Source organism: Hoplias malabaricus, chromosome 16 (assembly GCF_029633855.1).
Source record: "Hoplias malabaricus isolate fHopMal1 chromosome 16, fHopMal1.hap1, whole genome shotgun sequence".
Classification (NCBI taxonomy): domain Eukaryota; kingdom Metazoa; phylum Chordata; class Actinopteri; order Characiformes; family Erythrinidae; genus Hoplias; species Hoplias malabaricus.
In genome coordinates this window covers 10,404,929-10,428,745 of record NC_089815.1, presented here as the reverse complement: position 1 = coordinate 10,428,745, position 23,817 = coordinate 10,404,929, and the positions used below count along the sequence as shown (strand labels likewise).

At 39.3% G+C, this 23,817-nt stretch overlaps 1 protein-coding gene across 2 annotated transcripts in view; it reads right to left on the bottom strand.

The window, feature by feature from the left end:
* tub (TUB bipartite transcription factor) overlaps positions 1-23,817 on the bottom strand; it is a 123,947-nt gene that overhangs the window by 30,771 nt on the left and 69,359 nt on the right. For both annotated transcript variants that reach the window (XM_066648071.1, XM_066648072.1), the window contains exon 2: positions 14,253-14,304. In XM_066648071.1, the coding sequence (XP_066504168.1) occupies positions 14,253-14,304 (52 nt within the window). The remainder of the gene's footprint in view (positions 1-14,252; positions 14,305-23,817) is intronic.

Genomic DNA, 23,817 nt, shown 5'->3' with positions numbered 1-23,817 from the left:
AACTTTTTTAAACTAATTTACACCTGCGGTTAAATCTGCCACCTCGATATTAATATTTGGTCCATATAATTTATTTGATTAACTATCATAATTTGCATTGCATTAAAAACATATAGTCCAGGGGTTCCCCTAGGGTTTTTTCTCTGGAGCTGTGGTTTCTTGCCACATTTCAAAATAAAATGGGGGTAAGTGGATTGCCCACACACTGGGTGAGTGTATTGTATGTCTTGATGAACTGGCTTCTTCTTTGGGTCTTTTTCCTGCCTTGCACTCATGATTCCAAGGAAGGTTCTAGACCCACTTTGAATTGTAATTAGGATGAAGCGGTTACAGAAGATAAATGACTGACTGAATTAATTCATTAATGACTATGCAGTACTTTCACTAATTAGTCACTAAACTAAAAGCCTGTAGAAACCTGTTCATAATCGTGGGCATAAGTAAGTAGTTTTTCAAGTCTTTGCAGCAGATTTAGGAACATTGCTTTAAGGACTGATGGCATTTAGCTACAAGAACAATAGTGTGGTAAATTACTGATGCTGGATCATCAATTCTGGATCATAAACACCAGTCCTACTCATCACAGACACACAGAATGATGCTACTTCACACTAGAGAAGTATTGCTGCTCCACAGACCAAAGCTCCATGATTTATACCCCTCTACAGTCTTAAAAATAAAGGTATGCCATAGTAGAAGCACTTGGGGTTCCAAAAAGAACCATGTTTTAAGAGATGTGTGAGCATAAAGAAACTTTTCAAAAATACATCACTCTGTCTAAAGGTTCTTTACCCATTTATAAGGAACCAAAAGTAGTTCTTCTATGGCATCTCTCAAAGAACATTTTGTAGTACCATTTTAAGAGTGTAGCCAAAGATTAGCATTGAGTATAAAGAAACATAGGGTCATAGGTATCTCTCCTTCAGAGGGTCCTACATCAGTTCATGCTTTTCTATAAAGGATAGATCTATCTGTGTCTGACAAAGCACTAGGTTTTATTAACTTCACGACTTACTAATATTTTTAGGCAGCATTTGTTCCAATCGGTATTCTAACTCAAACTCAGATTAGGAGAAAATGGTTTGTAGAAGTAAGAGCGTCTTTATCAGCACAGGATTTGACGATTAGGTGGCTTCTACTTACATGGCACATAAGCTCCCAATATATCCATGAGCCCAGGAATAATAATAAGCTATAATTATCCTCACAGCTGCTGCACTGGAATGTCTTCAGGGAAGAGAACAGAAACCGATTGTAAAAGTAGTTGCTAAGAAATATTATATAAGGACTCTCATTAAATATTCCTTTGACAGTGTAATTTGCACATTCTCCACTGCAGGTGCTCTCATGATGCATGCCTCCCTCTCTCTTTCTCTCTCTAAGTACAGAGTGTGCTCCATCAAAGTCCATATCCCAGTCCCCGTGTTCATCCAAGCCATTTCAAGTCATTCGTTATCCCATTTTTTGGCTAATTACTCTAGATCCACAGCTACTCAAACTTGAAGTAAAACATTAAAAGGTTTTGAATGTCCCCTGAAAGGCCCTCTAGGGGCAATGGGAGTGTGATTTGGGGCAAGATGCACAACAATATGGCTTTGAAGATGAATATTTGAACATGCGCCTCACTAAGGCAGAGGCAGGAGCAGATTTGTGCACTGGGAGAAATTTGTTGCTGGTTTTTTTTGCTTCCCTTATAAAACATTCAGAGGCCTCCAAGCCACCGCAGGATTTCTCTCCATTTTGGGTCACTCCCACTCAGAATGCTTTGCCTTTGCAGTGCCGATACGTTATGCAAGCACACAGAAGCGGAGGGGCTTCCCAGCACACAAGGCTATGAAATATTGAGGGAGTCCCTCACAATGCTGGCGACTGAACCATGTGCATATTCTGCTAGAGTAAGTGCTAGAGCAGCCAAGCAGAAAGGCTTAAAGCGACCTGCCCTCTTGCTAAACCCTGCAAGGGCATCCACAGGGGAAATCCTCCTCCTCCTCCAACACGAGGGTTACGGCCAGACTGCAGCTGGAGGAATTATAAATGATGTGACAAACAAGGCTGCTTGTGTATGCTTCAGCAGGCACCTGCATGGGGGACTCAATGTAGGACTCAGTTTCCGATCCACTGTGGCCTTGCTATGTAGTAACAGGCAAAAGAGCCAAGCCATATAAGGAAACGTTTCTTCGCTTGACTGTTTTTATTCATTCATTCATTCATTGCTTGTAACCGCTTATCCAGTTCAGTTCAGTGGATCCGGAGCCTACCCAGAATCACTGGGCACAAGGCAGGTCTGTGTTTATAGTTTGGTATATTCTGATTTGTTCACAGCCCCCTCCAGGGTGTATTCCCGCCTTGCACCCAATGATTCCAGGTAGGTTCTGAACCCACCGCGACTGTGAACTGGATAAGCGGTTACAGATAATGAATGAATGAATGAATGATTTGTTCACAGAGCCCGAGTTACAGTTTGTTTTTCATTTTCTCTTGTTTCTTATATTCTGTTTTTTAAAACAAACATCTCTGCAATTACTTCTGCTTCTTTGTGCCTCATTGGACATACACCCAACGTGACAATACACTCTCCAAAAAAAAATGGTACAGGTACATTTTTGGTCACTAAAGGTGCAAAAAATGTAATTGTACCTTTAAATGGTACAACAGTGGTTTGAAAGTACAGTTTTGTTCCCTAAAGGTACATTACATTTTTGTCTCCAGAAGGAGAGGTGAATATTTGATTGGAATGACATATGAAATCAATACAATTTTAAAATCTACAATTATAATAGAACTACAATTATGTTCCCCAGTACCCTTGAGGAGGGTACCACCACAGTGACAGTGCAGTAAAAAAACGTTTCCAAAGCTGATATATTTCAAAATATATGTGTTGTTAAGAACATTACTGGAGGAGCAGTTAATTAATTAAATTAAGGGGTAAGGAATTAAAATTCATTAAGGTCTAGTTAGAGAAAATGTTCTCAAGCTAAGGTCCGGAACATAATGTATAACTTGCATTATGATCAGTGCCATATCCTGTACATTAATATAGCCTTATAGTTATAGCATCATTTTATGTAGTTAACAACTGAATGTCAAATCAAATTCATTCATTCATTCATTGTCTGCGACCACTTATCCAGTTCAGGGTCACCTACACACAATCACTGGTCGCAAGGTGGGGACACACAGTGGAGGGGGCACCGTAATGAGAATTTCAACCAGTAATAATTCCCTTCTCATTAAAGTTTCTGGTTTTACCTCACACAACACTGTTGTCCCGAAAGATTCCCAAAAAAGCTTTTATCACGTCCTTTGGGCTAATTTACAGTCTGGAGCCCTGCCATGTGTGTGTCACCCTGTGTAAGTCACAGTGTTCATCATAATGCACGTGTGATATGCAGAAAAGCATGCAATTAGTCTGTGAGTCTCCTGGAGTGCTAAAACTGAACCATAATGACTAGAAGATTCACATCACTTAAAACCAACACTCTGTTTGAAATTAAACAGCTCTTAATTGTTTATCATTTACAGGTCCAGTTCCGGGTAGGACAGAATCTGGGTCTGAAAACTCAGACCGCTGTCTGCTTATTCTGTTTTCAGCATGTCTGAACAATAACCTATAGCTTTTATTTAGTTGAAGTATTGTATGAGTGCTTTTTTCACACACATACAGGAATGAATTGTATTCATCCCGTGCTGTTCTTTAAGAACAGAGCTATTACATTTAATCTAGAAGCTGTCAGCCAAAGGGGTCAGCTAGGGGTTAGGCGCAAACAGCAGAACATAAAACTGACTAAGGAAAAAATTGATTTGTAATTTGTTTTGGGAGAATGCTGGAACCTGACATATTTTGGAAATGTGTGCAATACTCTTTTATTAATCTTCTGACAGAAATGAAAAATGAACTGTACAAGGTCTTTTGGATTTCCCATTTAACACTCAGATGCCTTCTACCAGCACAGGAGCCCTTCACCTGAGACCACACTCCATAAACACATTCAGCTGTGCTGCAGTGAGCAGCCCATGTCCTCTGTGGCCCTTACTGAACACTCAGAGAACTCAGTGTGAAGTGTGAGCACAGTGCACTATTATCTTGTGAAAATGTACTTGTGCTGGCTCTTACTCACTGAAATGCAAAGGTGCAAGGCTCTTAAGGACACAGACGTGAAGAGTGGTCAAGGTGATGCATCACAACTGTTGCCTTGAGTGTCAATCTACAAAGCAGACAAGCAATCAACATGATAATATGGCCTTATGTTCCTCCTTATCCAGCGTCCTTCAGAGGGAGGTGAGGGTTGTGGGCTGTATTGACTACTTTAGCCTAGAATATGGAGCAACATGGGCTCTCTTCCACCACCCACGTCACCCACGAGTGTTTGCAGCCTTGTTTCAGGTCGATCTGAGTGTGGTACCGAAGACAGCTTTGAGCTGATGTACTTCAAACTCCCCCACAGCAGCTGGAAAATCTGTTCCATTCTCCTGATCTCCGCTATCTGCACTTCTTTGCAATGTTTGACTAAGCTTTTGAAGCTGCAGTGCTACAACAGAAATAGTGCACAGGATACACAGATACAGGCACCTATCTAGACCAGCTTACATACACTACATACATTTTTAAGATGGCAGCCATAAATATAACCTAAAATATAGGTCCCCTCACCCATTACTTGCTGGTGTATTCAGATTAAAAAGCATCACAATACATTTCTTCTCTAGTAGGTGTACAAGTAAGTTTGAAAGCTTTTTGTGCAATGTATCATAGTAATTCACAATTAAAACATTCTCCCAGTCTATGGTTATTTTATTGCAATTGTTTCGGATTAAATATGATTTGGCATTTTTATGTAAAAAAAAAAAAAAAGAAGTTGTTTGATAAAGGTAAGTGGTAAGAATTTATTTTTTACTGCATTCATTACTAGCTCCATCAAGGAAAAAGCGCTGTGTTCTTACTGCCCCCTAGTGTTCATTTGTGTGTGTGTAAATGTGTGTTTCACTGCACGGATTGGGTTAAATGTGGAAAAAAAAAGATCCTCTGTGTGCAAGCACAGTGGCCAATGAAGTCATTCCAATTCTAATTAATACTTAATATTTATTTATTTATTATTTATTTTTAAAAATATAAAATTACACAATGGGACATGGGTGAATGTAGCAGGGAAACCATTTGGTGAGGTGAGAATACCAATTTTATTAATTAATATAAAGTAATAAAAAAAAAATCAAGCAAGATTTAGCAATAAAACAAAGACATCAGGAATCAAAAACTGCAATGGTAGAATACACAGAGCTTAAATAACAAGATCAAAAGGGATTCAGTTGTGAGCTAAAGGATGTGGCTAATTGACACAAGGGAACAAGACAATGCAAACACAAGGGCAAACCAAAGTAAAAACCAGTAATAAATCAGTGATAAACCCAGATATCTGATAAAACTGTCATTTGTAAAACTGTCTAAGAGTTACCAGAGAATGTTTTAATTCTGAAATACAATTATATGTTACAAAAAAACCTTTAAAACATATTTGTGCACCAAATACAAACAAGAAAGTGTCACCACAGTTCAGTTGTCAGCTTTGTACCTCCAGTTATACCACCTCAGAAAATTGCATATTAACCTGTGCATAATATGTGCGCTAAAGGTGTGCTAGCATGCGAAGCCTCGTTCTGAGCCACAGTGCCACAGGAGGAAAGCAGCCCTTCCCCAACTGATGGTACAAAGACATAATTCTTAATTATACATTTGTATGACTTAGCATTAGCATTACTCTTTACATTAGCCTAGCCAAAAACCCTGAAAAACAACCCAGACCACAATCCAGTATTTAGCATTCTCCTGGCTGATGTTGCTTCCAGAGACAGGTTGTAACTCTTTAGTGAGTAATGCACCAGGATTGGCCATAATTACCCACTACACACTTCCGCTATGCTAGGCATGTCTGAGAGTTTAAAAGAAAAAGGGCCCAGGAAGTGCCCTCTTGATTGGAATGTATAATAATTAGCTTCAACTGCAACTGCATCATACTTCAAAATCCATTTCAGTGAGCCTCAGCTAATCATGGCCCTGGGAATAGAGCAAGTGGGTCAGGTCAAGTTCCAAAAGCTCCATCACTGCTGCACAACCCTTCTGGTGCAGTACTGCATATCTCCGAAAATGTCCTCTCTGTTACTTCAAATTGCCATGGATGTGCACATCCACAGAGTTGGAAATCCCACATCTAAAACATGACAATCTAAAACTAAAGAAAATCTGCAAAATGCATAATGCTGTTGAGAAACTTCCAAATAAAATTTTTAACTTGCTGAAACAGGTTTAGGTTTTTATTGGAAGAAAATAGGATTGTGCCATGCTCTGTGGAGCTCTTAAAATTAGCACTAATTGGTGCATTTTATCAAGCTTAGAGGGCAGTGCGGTGGCACTACAGTTATTGAGCTTTTCCACTGCATTCTACCTACCACACTCAGCTTTTGTTTGGGCACTTTTTAAGTACCTGCTATCTCATGGTTCCAAGTGAGCTGATTAGGCACTAAAAGCGAGCTCTGATTGGTCAAAGAGACTTGCCAATCATGACGAAATGCCGACAGCCAGTACAAACTAACCATTTGTAAAATCTCTGAGATACAGTAGAGATCATATTTGTTTTCATCTGACTCAACTCACAGGAGAGGAGCTCGTAAAATAATGTCATGGTCTTTTGAAAAGTTACAAACGTTCTATGGATTTGTGACCAACGGAAAAAAAAAAATCAGCGAGAGGTGGATGGTGCAACAAGGACTGAAGAAACTACACTTATATATCTAATGTGCTGTGTTCAAATCCAAAAAACCAACAACAGCTCACAAATACACGAAAAGTAACCAATGTTTAACTTTACCACTGCTGTTGTTGTGGTTTCCAAAGCCCTCAGCTTACTAGAGGTTGTGCTTTGTGAGGTCACTGGCTACATTTCAGGGAGGAGTCATTGTACTGGAAACCAACCTGGCACCATACAATACAGTGAGGAGAGCCATGTAGAGTGGAGTAGATACCATGTGGTGGGTTCCTGATTTCAAGCCTTCCCTCGGATCATGGTCTATTTGCAGTTTGGTGTGTTCTCCCTGTGTCTGTGTGGGTTTCCTCCCACAATCCCAAAACACGTTACTGGGTGCATAGGTTGTGGAACATTGTCAACAGGTGTGTGTTATTGACTGGGTGAGTGTGTTTTTACGTTTGTCTACATAGTGTCACTTATGCAAGATGAATTAACCTGCTTCATGGTCCCTGAATAAAAGTATTTATATATAATTTTATTTCAATTCAATTATATTTATATAGCAATTTTAACAACAGGGGTTGTCACACAGCAGCTTTACAGAATACAGGATTTACAAAAATGAGCAAACCCAGCACTCAATAGGGGAATCCATAATCTGGTCAATACCAGATCAAAACAAACAATTAATCCATCACAGAGTTAGCCCTCTACATGGAGGCAGCCATGTTTAAAATATGTTTAGAACAAACTCTCTGACACACCTAAACACTGTGACTGGGGAGTTTCAAAATAATTGATGCATTTGTTTTTATTATTTTTGCAAATAATTTTAAAATGTTAGAAACTGTGCTCTGAAATCTGCAGCAGAGTGTCACTTTTAAATGTGTTCCTCATTTGTTCCTGCATTTTATTTTATTTTCTCTAAGAAACTCAAACATATTGCCTCTTTTATATGGCCTAGAAATAATTTCAAATTAAGAGTAATGCGTCTGTACTATTCTCCACAAGAACTAATAGAGAAACATTAAATGCTAGCAGCATACTAACTGCTATTTCGCATTTCAGTACGTGAGCCACTCCAGCAGCTAAATCAATGTTATTAATTCACAGCGTATGTCCAGTCAATAATTGTCAGCATTTTAAGAGCGCACCAAATGATTTGTAATTGTAGTGCAACATCAAAGAGAGGAAAGACACTCGAGGACCTGTGGGTTTTGGGCAGCTTTCCCAAACAAAGGAACAGGGTTTTATTATTATCATGCTGCCTGCTTCATGGCTTAGCAACAAAACCAATCTTGAAAAGAACATTTAAAAAAAAAAATCCTCATGTGTGCAGAACCCTACCAATAAAAAAACCCTTCAGGCACTTTCATAGCCATGTATTTGGTCTGTCACTGTATATTCAGGACACTTGACATTAGCATGGGTTTACTGGATGTGTTGCAATTGTTGCAGCTCTGTGGAACATTGTTCGCCCCCTGAGAACTGAGTCGATGTGCTTCTTGCAAACCCTCTGCCTGAGCACTTCTTTTATTGCACTATGAAAGCAGTCCGAGAAAAACCTTTGAAATAATCCACAGTGGTGCACATATAAAGAAGACTCTGCTATACATTCATTACAAGTCTGTCAACACCATTTATTATTAGTGAATTCAGCGGCTTTAAGATTCACACATTCTGGACAAAGATATTCATCTACTGAAAAACAGATAACCAGGCAAGAACCACCACTTTCATTACTGCTGTTTAAACTTTTGGTTGCTTTCACATTCTAAAGACACAGGGTGTTATTAGACCCAATTGGGACAAATTAAATACAGGCACTACATTTCCCATAATCCCATAATGCAAGGTAAATGCACATGTGCCGTTATTTAAAAGAAACTCAGAGGCACAACAGATAAGGCAATGAATATTCATAGAGATATATTATGGTTATAGTGTCTTATAACTATATAACCCACCAAAAATACATAAATATAGAACTAAATAAAACAATCTGATATTCCCTGCCCATAGAAAATAATAAGCATATAACACCATCCAACATAAACTTCTCATAAATGTACATTATAAACACTGATGTTTATAAATTGTTCAATTCTAGACAATGCCAAATAAAAGGAGTAACTGCAGAAGGTATCTTATTACACAGCTCTCTCACATCTCAGTGTACCCCATGTTAATGTCAGAGCAATTGTATTTTGGCAAATGGTGCTAACCTGAGGTGATTTATACAGTTTCTGTTTAAAAATGCATGTAGTTTATAAATATTTATTTAGGGCTAATTGGTTATTTATTTCCCGTCAATGTCAGAGTGACACCCACTTTACAAAGTCAAAAGTCATAGTCTTTGCTTTATTTTAATACTACAATACGTACAAGAAATACAGAGGGGCGAAATTGCTCTCAGACCCATGGTGCACCAGGTTACACAGCTCCAGGGACCTGGAGGTTGTGGATTCTAGTCCCGCTCCAGGTGTCTGTGAGGAGTTTGGTGTGTTCTCCCTGTGTCTGCATGGGTTTCCTCTGGGTGCTCAAGTTTTCTCCCACGGATTGGCGACTCAAAAGTGTCCGTAGGTGTGAGAGAGTGAGTGAATATGTGAGTGTGTGTTGCCCTGTGAAGGACTGTGTTCCTGCATTGCGGCCAAAGATTCCAGGCACGCTTCGGACCTACTGCGACCCTGAATTTGATAAGCTGTTACAGATAATGAATTAATGAATGAATTAATAAATTAACAACATGTGTTTGTCAGATAAGTAAATTAAATATTAATGCAATAAAAAATTTCACACATTCTGTTCTATTGAGTTTAAGCGCAAAATATAAAATTCAAAGTAATGCTTTTAAGGTTGCTTTTGGTTTTTTTAATGTTTACAAGAAGAGCTTTTCTCTCTAAAAGCTCCTGTAACCAAGCTCATCTCTCTCTCACACTCTCTGTCTCTTTCTCTCCACATAATGTCTGCACATGCACAGTCCAAATTGGGCAAGGGGTAAAGATCATGTAGCCCTCTGTTATTCTTCTTTGTTTTCAGATAAGAGTAGCTCTTCCCTAACTGTTTTACATAGCATTTTGTTTTGTATGAATTGTTGATATTTCTGTTCACTCAACTCGACATTTAACTATACTATGTAGTACACACTCAGAAACTCACAAAGTACGCACTTGGTACTGTGTGCTGGTCATTAGCATGGGTATCAAAAGGATGAAGGCATGACACAGCAGGAGTGAACACTCTGCAGGCTTGCAGGCTGAAATTAACATGTTCAAGCCACAAAAACTGCACAACGTGTTGGAACAATGCTGTGAGGATTTGACTGCATCCCACCATGAGGAAGTTAGAGGTCAGGCTCTGATGGCAGTATGATTGGTTCTAGATGATAAACTCCACTCCAACTAATTCTATAGGAATTGCACGGCGCTCCAAAGAATGCAGTTCCACTTCCCAAGTGTCTAAATACATTAGATGACCTTCTATGGAGATTATACAAGCTGTGTGTGAATAGCTGAACATATTCATCCACGATGGGTACACATTAAAATAGCAGAAATGTTATGTATTATAAAAGGTGTCTAATTGGAAATAGAGTATTCATGCAGTTTCTATATGAAAATATTTGTAAGACCTGAGCCAGAAATGCATCATTATTTAATATTCTCGAAATAGAGTTCTCGCATTTCCACCTAATTTTTACATTGCAATTAAAAACGGCTAGGATCAATTGCTTCGGTTTAGTGTTTAGTATTCAGTAGTTTCTTATGCAATTTATAATTCTACTAACAATAATAGAGACAGCATAATTAATAATGCATAATTATTCGACAGTATGACACCATAGAAGCAACTGAGGAAATCTAACACCAGGCGGATTATGTGATACGGTTTCCATCAGACAACACACACACATACAACACACTGTGCTGGTGACTGAGGGCTGACCTGAAAGTAGTGCGAATGTTACAGGCCATTAACATTTTGTGTGTTTTCAGAAACTATTTGTAGAATTTCTAAAGAGCTGAAAGTATAGAGAACTTCTCTGAGGCATGCAGCCAATCAAATGTCTTCATGAAGAACTTTAAAGAAGACATTCACTCATTTTAGTACCAAACAAACAATATATATTAATTAATTAATTCATTGTCTGTTGCTAATCCAGTTCAAAGCTGCGGTGGGTCCAGAGCCTACCTGGAATCACTGGATATGAGGCAGGAATACACCCTGGAGGGGGCACCAGTCCTTCACAGGGCAACATACACACACACACACACACACACATTTACACTTATGGACACTTTTGAGTCAATAATACACCTACCAACGTGTGTTTTTGGACCGTGGGTGGAAACCAACACAGACACGGGGAGAACACACCAAACTCCTCACAGACTGGTCCCTGGAGCTGTATGACTGAGACACTACTGGCTGTGCCATGGTGCTGCCAAACAATATAGAAACCGGATTCCAAAAAAGTTGGGACACTAAACAAATTGTGAATAAAAACTGAACGCAATGATGTGGAGATGGCAAATGTCAATATTTTATTCGTAATAGAACATAGATGACAGATCAAAAGTTTAATCTGAGTAAATGTAACATTTTAAAGGAAAAGTATGTTGATTCATATTTTCATGGCATCAACAAATCCCCAAAAAGTTGGGACAAGGCCATTTTTTACCACTGTGTGGCATCCCCCCTTCTTACAAAACTCAACAGACGTCTGGGGACAGAGGAGACCAGTTTCTCAAGTTCAGAAATAGGAATGCTCTCCCATTCATGTCTAATACAGGCCTCTAACTGTTCAATCGTCTTTGGCCTTCTTTGTCGCACCTTCCTCTTTATGATGCGCCAAATGTTCTCTATAGGTGAAAGATCTGGACTGCAGGCCGCCATTTCAGTACCCGGATCCTTCTCCTACGTAGCCATGATGTTGTGATTGCTGCAGAATGTGGTCTGGCATTATCTTGTTGAAAAATGCAGGGTCTTCCCTGAAAGAGATGACGTCTAGATGGGAGCATATGTTGTTCTAGAACCTGAACATAGTTCTCTGCATTAATGGTGCCTTTCCAGACATGCAAGCTGCCCATGCCACAATCACTCATGCAACCGCATACCATCAGTGATGCAGGCTTCTGAACGGAGCATTGATAACAACTTGGGTTATCCTTGTCTTCTCTGGTTTCAGAGTTTCAGCTGGCAACGGCGGATGGCACGGTGGATTGTGTTCACTGACAATGCCTTCTGGAAGTATTCCTGAGCCCATTCTGTTATTTCCTTGACAGTGGCGTTCCTGTTTGAGGTGCAGTGACGTTTAAGGGCCATCCACGAGATCACGAGCATCCAGTAGAGTTTTACAGCCTTGACCCTTACGCACAGCAATTGTTCCAGATTCTCTGAATCTTTTGATGATGTTATGCACGGTTAATGATGATAACTTAAAAGTCTTTGCTATTTTACGCTGGGTAACACCATTCTGGTATTGCTGCACTATCTTTCTGCGCAACAATGGTGGAATTGGTGATCCTCTTACCATCTTGGCTTCAGAGAGACACTGACACTCTGAGAAGCTCTTTTTATACCCAATCATGTTGTCAATTGACCTAATTAGTGTTAATTGGTCTTCCAGCTGTTCGTTATATGCTCAATTTCCTTTTTCCAGCCCCTTATTGCTACTTGTCCCAACTTTTATGGGATTTGTTGACACTGTGAAATTTTGAATCAACATATTATTCCTTTAAAATGTTACATTTACTCAGATTAAACTTTTGATCTGTCATCTATGTTCTATTACGAATAAAATATTGACATTTGCCATCTCCACATCATTGCATTCAGTTTTTATTCACAATTTGTTTAGTGTCCCAACTTTTTTGGAATCTTGTTTGTATATACCTAAGCAAATTATATAATTAAATATAATTAATAAAATTGAAAATTATTCTTTATTTTCTATAATGAAACTCACATGAAATGCCTAATCAAACTGCTTTGTAGACCCTGAATGAACCAGACAGCTCTAAGCAGGCAACACAATCACTGTCCATTCTCTCAGCCTCACTGACCATAAAGGAGCACTTATAATTACACAACTACAATTACAGACTACAGGCTGTTGGTTGCTCTGCATACTTTGTTAGGCCCTCTTTTACCCTGTTCTCCAATGGTCAGGGCCACCACAGAGCCGGCAGTATTTCGGTAATGAGCTGCAGTTGTACTGATGTGTTAGTGTGTGTTGTTATGAGTGGATCAGACACTTTAAACCCCTCAGTGTCACTGCTGTTATTTTCTATGGAGAGCATGATTTGTAGCTACGATTGAGCTCCAATGGCAAGCGACAAATCGAGTTGAGTTTTTCCTAACTTTATGCAAATCAGTTATGACACGTTGAAGTGATATTTTCAATGATTGGTTCAAACAAATTCCTATCTTTTTGTTCCTATTCTCAACACAGTGATTTTAAAAATGGCAAAGAGTTTATTAACCACTATTTCTTTTTTCCTATTTTATATGATGCATCTTTGCACACAGGGACAATTTGAAGAAAACTGAATAGTGGAATGAAGAAGCAGATACTGATACCTTGTACACATCTACACGTTTCAAGGCAAACCACAACAGACAAAACCTGGTAAAAGACTTGTTGCCTGTTAGTGTGAATGGGTAGTCAGGCTTTACAAGGTGGACCAACAAGCTAGTTATGTCTACTGAAGTTACAGTTGTCAAAGAATTGTAGCAGCGTTGCTGTGTCTGATCCACTTGTACCAGGTAACACATTCACACACACACACTCCATATCCCACAAACCAAAAATGCCTGATCTTTGGTGGATCTGTTGGGGTCCTGAACATTGAGGTCCACATTCAAATTTTACTTGTAGAACTACAAAGTGCATCTAGTGTAGAAACAATGAGGTCATTTTAGCATTATGCTCCATTGAGTTGTTCCTCAATTATAAACTATTGTGCACCCACTGAGGCCACCTAGTACTCAGATGTGTACACGTAGCTTGTATAAGCTCCATAAAAAAAGCATCAGAAGAAGAATGTGACTGTCTGGAGAAGTTACACATGAGACTAAACTCACAGTGCTCAATGTCAAATGTCAGGTTGTGGCATAAAGCCACCCAGCACTGGGCTGTGGAGCAGTGGAAGTGATGGAGCGTTTGGGATAAGTAGCACTGGTTGTTTAAATACAGAGCTAACGAATTAACATTTTAGATAATGTTCCAACATCTAATGTAAAGCCTTCCCAAGAAAAGGAGAAGCTGTTACTGCAGCAAAGGGTGAAGAAACTCCCTACTAATACCCCTCAATTCAGAAGAAATGTTACACAAGCAGGAGTCTACAAAATTTTAGCTATATATGTGTAGTTCAGCCATATTTAAAATTCACCTCCTGCTTCCGAGTGCATGGCCAACCATTTTTAGCCAACAATTTTTAGTTACAGCAGGTCACATCCTCAGTTAATTAAGGAACAGCTCAGCAGTTAAAAATACTCATCCCGTACCTGTCTTTCCAGCTTCTGCTGCCGCAAGTTACTGCCTTCATCGTCTAGGGTGCTGTAGAGAGAAAGAAAAAAAAACAAGACCTCTTCAGTTCATTTAAGTATATGACCATAACTGTCAGTCTTCAGAAAGAATTTCCTTATATTTATAGCCTCCAAACAGCATTCATGTCCTTTCAATTCAGTTCTATTGTAGCTGTATAGTGCTTTTCACAGCTGGCACTGTCAATAAAGCAGTTTTTACGGAGGTCTGAGACCTTGCCGCAAGTAAATAAATACCCTCATAACACCAAGAAGAACTACTGACAGAAAGAGGAGCCAATAAAGATAACAACACCAAACCAAACAAGAAGAATGTGGATAAAGAATTGTAGATTTACAATAAGTAAATAATAATAAACATACAATTAACAGAATTGAAATTTGCTCAACATTGGATAGAAGTGTTGAACTATTTAACATTGGTGACTTTTGTTAAAAGCCAATCTGATTATCATTCTGTGTGGCAGCAAAGCTATGACACCACCATGATGCTCCAGAGAGAAATTTCCATGATACACGCTCGGGAAAGATATAGTATTACTGATGAGAAGCATATCCTCCTTGAGGAGTGTTTTTTAAATGTGAGTGAGTGAGTGAGTGATTGAGGTACAAACCAGTTCCACCAGCTTTAAATAAAAGTACTAAAGTGTCAACAGCTTCCTTAAATTTCACGTTTTACTCTAAATCTAAATGATCTTTGTTATTTGTTTAAATGTACATTTAAACTGTTCATACCTTATTGGAAATAATGATCAAAAACTGAAATGCAACAGTCAGCTTCTTGTTTTTACTGTGATGTCCAAAGTTAGAAAGGTGTGCATCTCTACGTATTTTTTGCTTGTTTGTTTGTTTGTTTGATTTTTTGCATATGTGGTCTGTGGAATGACAGAGCTCCAATTCATATCCTTGTGATGAGTTAGGGTAGGGTAGGTTGGAGGTAGGGTTTGTGATTTTGGAAGTTGGTGATACAGCTGCAGAAAGAAAAGGTCAAAATGTAATGCAACACAGAGAGACAGTAAATGCAGCATCATTCCTATAATCCCTGAAAAATGTGCCGGAGAGCTTGTCTCTGGAGAATCCAAATTGCTGGAAACCGGAAAAAGACTCCAGGCACTTTGGCTGTGTCCTCTAGGGAGTGATCCAAAGCTTTTTAGATGAAGTGGTAAGTGTGAAAATCACAAGCCACTTTGTCTCAATGGCACGATGGGGCAGCTGCAACAGGCTGAAATAAGACAGACACGCTGCTCTCAGCACCTGAGATCGGCCTGAAATGGTTCACTCCTTTACTCATTTAGTAACCACTATATAGAATGTCAAAAACTAAATAGGGAACCAGTGAAGGACAGTACAGACTGAACAAGTTCTGGCATTGGAAATATTTACCCTTGTGGTATTTTCATATATACATTACACAACAATGGTACAATTATTGAGTAGGAATGCACTGATGTGGGAATTATGGGCTAACGCCAATATCTGATATTATACATGTACATATTGGACAATGGTGATATATACATTTACAAATTACAGAAAATGAAGATACCACATATTTACATTAAAGATTAATGTAACATATATTTCCATAATATATTAGCTTTCAACCAACAGTATGTAAATAATAAAATGCTGCTAAATATTGCTCTAATCCTGCTGCATAGGAAGGTAACTGTCAGGATTGTGGAGGGCGGACTGACGGAGGCGGACGCACTCGCTAAAAACACAGCGAATTTTATTTAAACAAAACAAAACAGAACAATACAAAACAGACTTCATAAGAAAGGAAACACGATGACTGGAAAACAAATCACAGCAAAGGAAATGAAACGAGGAACAGCAGAGACAGACTAGACTTGATAATGAGACAGCGGTAACAACAGGGACCGAAACAGTACAAATGACCGACAAAAGGGAGAGACACAAGGGAACTTAAATACATGAACAGACGAGACACACCTGAAACAGATAACGAGGCTTAAGGACAAGGAGGTGGAACAAAGGCGAGACAAGAGCGGAGACATGGACAATAACAGACAGAGCCATGTGCAGAGAGAGCACATGGCGGGGAAAACAGGCATGACAGGATGAGTGCGTGACAGTAACGTTGACTTATTTTTGCTGTTTAAGATCACTTAAGGTGGAAGTGTCGCGAAATTTGGAGAAAGCTAACTGACTTGCAAATGAGTTTCTGTGTTATTCAAACAGTGAATAAAAACATACAGAAAAGTTCAATTTCAGGCACGTACAGTCATTCCTTTTTCCCCTCAAACACATCGTTCCACATTAAAAGACGCTTAGCTTCTGAGTGTAAACAACCAGAGAGAACTGCATTTCCCCACAATCTTATCAACTGTAAATAAATTAATAGAAAAATAACAAACAAAAAAAGTGTTTGCGTGCTTGAAACCGGTCTAATGTGTTTACAATGCCGAAATGGGCTCAGCCTAATATGCTAGGCTCTCTCTGCTTACTCAAGTACATATACTCTATGTGGGACTCTCATATACTCTGTGCTCTCCTGTGCAGCTCAATGACATTGTGATTCAAGTGCTGTGCTGCCGTACTGCTGCACATGTAAATGAACATGCCAAATCAATATGTAAAGTCAACATAGACTTCAGAAGGAAGGACGAAAGGATATTCCTATAAGCCCCTCAGGTACACAGCCGGGTCTTTCATTACAACTACAAACACACAAAGGCCCTGGTGTTACATAACTGTGGACGTAGCAGCTTTAGCATTAGCATGTAAATCCCTCTGAAGGACCTTCACCACTCTTTCATTCACTCTGAGCCCACTGTAGGAACAATGAACTCAGGATAAATATCAAAGTCCTGGAGAGGGTTGGAAGCAGCAGTGGCTATGGAGATGGAGAGGAGGTGCTGCTGTGTTAATGATGTGAGTCACTGAGCCACCGCGTGTTTTCTCTCAGGTCCTGTGAGAGCCCATGACCTTTGTGAGGCCTTTGAGCTGTCCCTGATTCCCACATCCACTTCTGTCTACTCAGTGCTGACTCCCTCACTCAATCATTCTCGCAGCCTCGCTCACCGGCTCGCTCCCTCTGCTCTGGAGGATGAGGATACTGAAGCAGAAAGGCTCCTAATTAAAGGATATCTAAGAGATTTGTTTTATGAATGTGATAGGTCTCAGGAGAGGGGCGAGAGCAGGAGAGAGTAGGTGTAAGCACTTTTGTGAATATGTATGTTGAAGATACTGAAGGTACTTTAGCTAACTTCTTTCTCAAGTGCCATCATAATGACACCTAGAGCTGTACTGTCCACATGAGGGGAGCCCATTCTATGGAGCATATACTCAATAATTTAAGGTCTACAAAGCATTTTGACTTTATTTAATGTGTTAAAATAATTATTTTTTGTTATTAAAAATTACGACTGTCCATTTCAAGTCCACTTTAAGTCATAGATTAAATTCCTGAAAACTCAAAGCAATTTCCTTGAAAGAGAAACCCTGATGACTTAAAAGAGGCCTAGATCTACACCTTCATCTTCATTCAGTACACGCATATTTATGAATATGCAAATAGGTCCGGTCAAGGGCATAGAATTAGCATGAGCGAAGGTTACGTGTCCCCAATATCCAGTGATTATTGAATTGTCATCACCAATAATTTGTTCCCCTCCAAAAGAAAACCCTGATCTGTCAACTTCGCATTAACCTAGAGGTGTAGAAAGGGTTAAATCACATTCTCTACCCTAGTCCTACCTCCCAGTAGCAGTGACAAATCTGAAAGGACTTACTGTAAAGTCTGTAAAAACTGCTTTATTGACAGTGCCAGCTGTGAAAAGCACTATACAGCTACAATAGAACTGAATTGAATGGACATGAATGCTGTTTGGAGGCTATAAATATAAGGAAATACTTTCTGAAGACTGACAGTTATGGTCATATACTTACTGTGCAAGACACAGGTGCAACGTGGATGACACATGGATGGCAGCAAAAAAGAAGGTGGACATAAGGAGCTATTTTTCAAGAAACATGTAAGTCACTCAAAGTCAAGTTCGCTACTTAAATCCATCAGCAGGCTAAAATCATCTGTAGCTGTAAATAACATGGTTTGCCAATTGTCAGTTCTTTCACAGTGTCATTTTATCAAAGAGCAAAGAAAATAAAAGAAAACACAGGCAATGGGATTGGGGGGTTGGTGGGGGTGGATTCATAGGTCCCCACCAATGTCAAGAGCACATCTATGTCCTTGGATAGAGCCTCCCTCCATTTAAACCACCGCTATTGGCCTGCAGCTCAAAAAACGTACCTCGCAAGTAGACTGGATTATCCTTCCCTAGGTTTATGACATCAGAAAAACCTGGCTGTCTGAACCTTTATTATATCATTATTAATATAATTATAATTCAACCCTAACATTATACTGCTTCATGTGTTCAGTTTTTTTATTTATATATTTTCAAACATCTCCTGCTTGTCACACTTCCCTTAGCTTGTGTTTTTTGAGTTTTTGGCACCACACCCCTCGCTTGCCAACAGTTGCTGAGGGAAGTGTTCTGTCGTGCGAATGTAGCAATGAATTAAACAGTGTTAAAATAATGCAGATTTGGAAACTGTTCGCATTAAAGAACAAAAAACACAAGTTTAAACAAACTCAGAGGTTTTTACTTTTTAAAGATCAGGGGTTTTATTAATAGTTATTATTCATATAATGTTTTATTCTTGCAGGTGTAGTTAAACAATCGGAAAATCTGGGGGTATACCCACTGCAGCCGATCCTGATACTAGCCAAATGTTTGTGAACACCTGGTAATGTATTATTTCTTCTGAGGTGAAGGATGTTAATAGGGAGTTTTGTTCTGCTCTGATGCCACAACAGATTCTACTCCTCCAATACGTCTTTGGACTGGGTGTTGGAACATTGCTGTGAGGATGGGATAGTGGATGGATTATTTCAGGATAAACAATGTTACTACTACTCATCCCAAATATGCTGGATGGATCTCCATCAGTCCAGAGAACACAGTTCCCCTGTATCACAGCCCAATGCTGGTGACTTTTATAAATCTCTTGCCCACATTTGGCACTGATCACGGTGCTGCTCTAGACCACCCCTAGGCCTTTCAAGTGGGGACTCTGCTTTTGTGATATCATTGCACACAGGCAGAGCTGTCAACTAATGACATATCAGGACCTCGAGGTTGTCCCATTTCTTAGGGGAAGATTTAAGGCACTACACCTTGTAACTCTGAACTCTCGACACTTGAAAACTAGGGGTAGGTGCAAAAGATAAGAAATGAGATTAAGCCCTGGTTGGAACTTTCACTGTGGCAGGTTTCATTTAAAGATACTGGTTCTTCAACCTTGAATCTGTGTTAAGATCTCTGAGATCTTCTCCTATTTCTTTCTCTTTCAGGTTTAAGTACTGTGCATGGCCCCATCTGCAGTGGGCTCACCCCATCTCCTCTCCTAATTAAAGCTGAGCCATCTCACTTCACTCTGGGCTAGCAACACTGACATTTTTCTTTTTCACGCACCAATCCCAGAGTCAGCAGTGTATAAAACAGGCAGGGGTGTTGCTTCCCATTAAAAACTAACAGATAATGACATCAACAGCTCTGCTCTAATGAGGGTCAACCATCTCATTATATTAGGAATGAAGGATAAATTGACGGATGCACTCTGGCAGGTACATGCAATGCTCATCACACTCTTCTCTCCTAGCACTCGGCTCCACTCAGAACACTGACAGTTCGCTCCAATCCGGAGTGTGTTTGAGAGTGTTAGTGTGGGTGTATTTGGTGTCTGTGCATTTGTGAGTGTTTGTGTACATGCAAGGGTGCGCTAGTTAAAACTTTCTAGATTGATGAGCCTGAATATGGCGGGGGTGTGGAGAGCACTGTTTTACTGCTCGAGCCTGAATGTGGTGGAGCGTTGCCTATATCAACAACCACATTTATCCCAAACCGACTCAAAAAATAAATATCCGAATACCCGAATAATTGAGGACTGCCCTATTGTTCAGAAATTCAGCGATCAGCACCTGCTTTAAAATTAAGGCTGCACTGTGGCTCCCAGCATGGCTCCGCTCGCTGAGTCATTTGCAACTTCGTCAATACACGGTGCGACTAAGGGCACAGAGTGTACTTGAATAAACCAGAGCTATTCTAATTTGAGGCGTAATGCTGACAAACTGTAGCTTTGACATGTTTAATTGTAAGTAGGTTTAATTGTAGCATGTTAGGCTCTTTTAGGCTTTATTCAAGACTTTATGATGACAAGGCAAAATACATGTGGAGTGAAGGGTTGCGTTTATCGATAACTATATTTATCAAAAAAATAAAAAAAATGTCAAGATTATCAACCATATTCTTACCCAACAAATTAATATCCAAATAGCTGAGTATTTGGGGCCAGCCCTAGTTCACATGTGCTGGCACAAGACAAAAAGCAGTTTTTCCACAGTTAGTCTATAAAATAATACCAAAAGTAGGGAATGTGGTTTCGTTATTGCGGAGAATCCACAGCCCAATGCTAATGGTCAATATATGTGTAACATGCGCTTGATTTTGTTATGATTACTGTTTGTGTTCCCCTTGTCATGTGATCTTTTGTTTCCCCTGTCATGTAATCTTCTGGCCCTCATGTTCCTATAGGTCATGTGATCACCATTCCCTCATGTTTGTAGTGTCACATGTCTTGATTAATTCCCAGGTATATATTGTCTTAGGTTTTTTTCTTCTAGGTCTTTGTTCAGTAGTGATGGCCAGATGAAGCCTTGAAGCTTTCCATCCAATTGTTTTTAGGGTTTTTTTGTTTGTTTGTTTGTTTTAAAGGGGGTTAGTGCACACTGATTTGTGGTTAAAGGTAATAGAGATCTATTAATGTCATAAAACTTGTCAGTATGATTTCAGTGAATGGTTCAAATAAATAGGACAGGAGATGTTTAAGGTAAAAGTTTTGCAGTGTTTGCCAACGATGATACAATGATTGTTCCAGTGAATAATGGGGTGACAGTGGGAGGGTGAACAAGCTCCTCTATGTCACAGGGAAACTGGCAAAACTTCAACACGAACACTAACATGCAAACTTTGCAGGATCCACTTCATATATGTTCACAAATCACGGCAACACTCAATCCACATCCTGAACCAGCAAGGCTTCCAGCGTCATGAGTGATGTCACTTACCTTAAAGACGCAAGCCTAGATTTGCGCTTCATAAAAGACTTCCTGGATCAAGATTAGCCACTTGTGTTTTGTCCAGCTCTATGTTTTATTTTAGCTCTTTTGAGTTTGTTGACCTGGGGCCTGTGTAAAACTAGTCCAGAGTACTACATTTCCTTTCATGCTTGTTTTATTGAGATTATAAAAGCTGTGTGTACACAAATAAATACACTGGGTCTGTACAAAAATCCTGTTGAGCTGTCTACATAGAGAGCATTTTACATAGTGTGTGCCCTCCCAACTCGTAGGCTGTACCAATTCTTAGATACCTTAAATAATCTTAATCTGGCTGAATTTTAAGATGCACGCACAAATTCTAGAGCAAAAAAAAATTTAAATTGTTATAAAAACATAAAGAACAGAGTCAATCACTCTGAAACACTGAGGTGACGTAACGCAATCTAAATACGGCATCTCAAAACTTATGAGGACAGACATTGGTTAGAATGCTGCCTATTTAAACAGCTCCCTACTTAAGCAGCTCACTACATTTTGGGACAGACCTAATGTGACAGCAATGGGTGCAGCTTAAAGCACCAGAATTCTGCTAATATAATAATTATCTTATAATTGGAGCTCTTCACCAAATTAGTGTAATGCTCTTTTACTCCGTAGTAAGAAATATAGTTAACAGCATGGCATCACAGTTTGAACATGTGTTATTTCAGGACAGATTTGCTACAGGTCGGATCAGAGATGTTCTTTTTGTCCTTCCCATATCTGATCCAGGGGGGTATTTCAATACAAGCCAGATACCTGAAATTGGACTGATGCTCTCTGTATCCTAGGGCAGTTTCACTGGTAGACGAAACTGATTTTTTTTTTCCAGTGAGAAGCTGCTGTAAAGACACCACTCTTTCTGTTTCCATGGCCCTTCCTCAGTTATCACTTCTCTGAAATGACCCTATTCCTCACCCTCCTATTCTGGCAGGCGTATGCCTTTCACGGCTTCATTTTAAAGGTTGGACGTATTGATTCTCTCTCTCGTGTGCTAGACGTCTGACCTCATGGCAGAGCAGAAAATTGAAGGAAAATGGGCACTTATGTACTCTAGTCAATGTGAGTATCTGAAATGTACACTGGGAGATTTTGGCCTAATGTCCATGTAGCAAAAATAGGGGAAAAAAATAGCTAAAGATCTGATTGTAGTGTCATCAAACCAATAGTGGCAGTATTTACACTAAGCATATCAAACAAATCATAACAGGTTCACATTTAAAACTAAAGGCCTGCACATAACGAATGCTGTACGAATAAGAATTTCATTATGTGAAGTTTTTAAATCACTCACAGTGCAGTGCCATAATTAAAGAGCCAGTATACTGATATATAGGGATTGTGTAGTAGGCCTTGTATAAACATAACTGCACTCATGTGGATGACCCGCTCAGTGGAGCATAAATTAGTAGTTCATTCAGATACTACAAATCGATTTGCTTCTTCATCTCACATAAACTGCACTTTATATAAAAACGTTTAAATAAACACATTACATACATATTGCTTGCTTCTTTGGTGGTAAAATGACTTACTGCTCCTTTAACACAAAGATTTCTCTTTAGTCAATTGACAAAATTTTTTTGGTTTAAAGCAGAGTTAATATATTTTTCTAAATTTCATGTTCATCTTTTTTGTTTTTTAGGTGTTTCATTGCACTAAAGTCAATTCGATTTCTCACTGTCTCTGACTTCACAATTTTTTAGAGCATAAAATCGAACTCTATTCGATTCACTGCACATTCTCACAACCCATGTATAAAATGAATGTGCAAATCATTTCCCCTTGTTTCCAGCATCAGTTGGTGTTCACCAGAGCACTGATATGATTGACATTAATAGTCTTTGACCCAGTGCCCAGACAGGGCAACTACACTATATTCTTGGTTCAGTTCCCTGTCCATGCAAACACTTGAGCAAGACCCCAACACTATTTTACCTACATCTGAAATAGAATGGTAAGTCATTGTCATTTCACAACCTTTGGTCTCTGTCTCTCTGGGTGAATGATGCTAGCCAACCTGGGTGTCTATTAGTTAACATAAAATAACTCGACAGTCTGTGTTCTCTTCCAAAAATGTTCAGCTCCAATGATGTGGCAGTTTGTAGGGAAATAATGGTTAGTTTCACTTGGTTCAGAGGAAGCATTTGCTAAACTTCACCCTTCAAAATAGCATTCAAGTGTGTTTGAAGAACTGCACTCGGTCACAAACAACACTATATATTAAGCAAATATTCATTCATTCATTGTCTGTATCCACTTATCCAGTTCAGGGCAGAAGGCAGGAACACACCCAGGAGGGGGTTCCAGTCCTTCACAGGGCGACACACACTCACA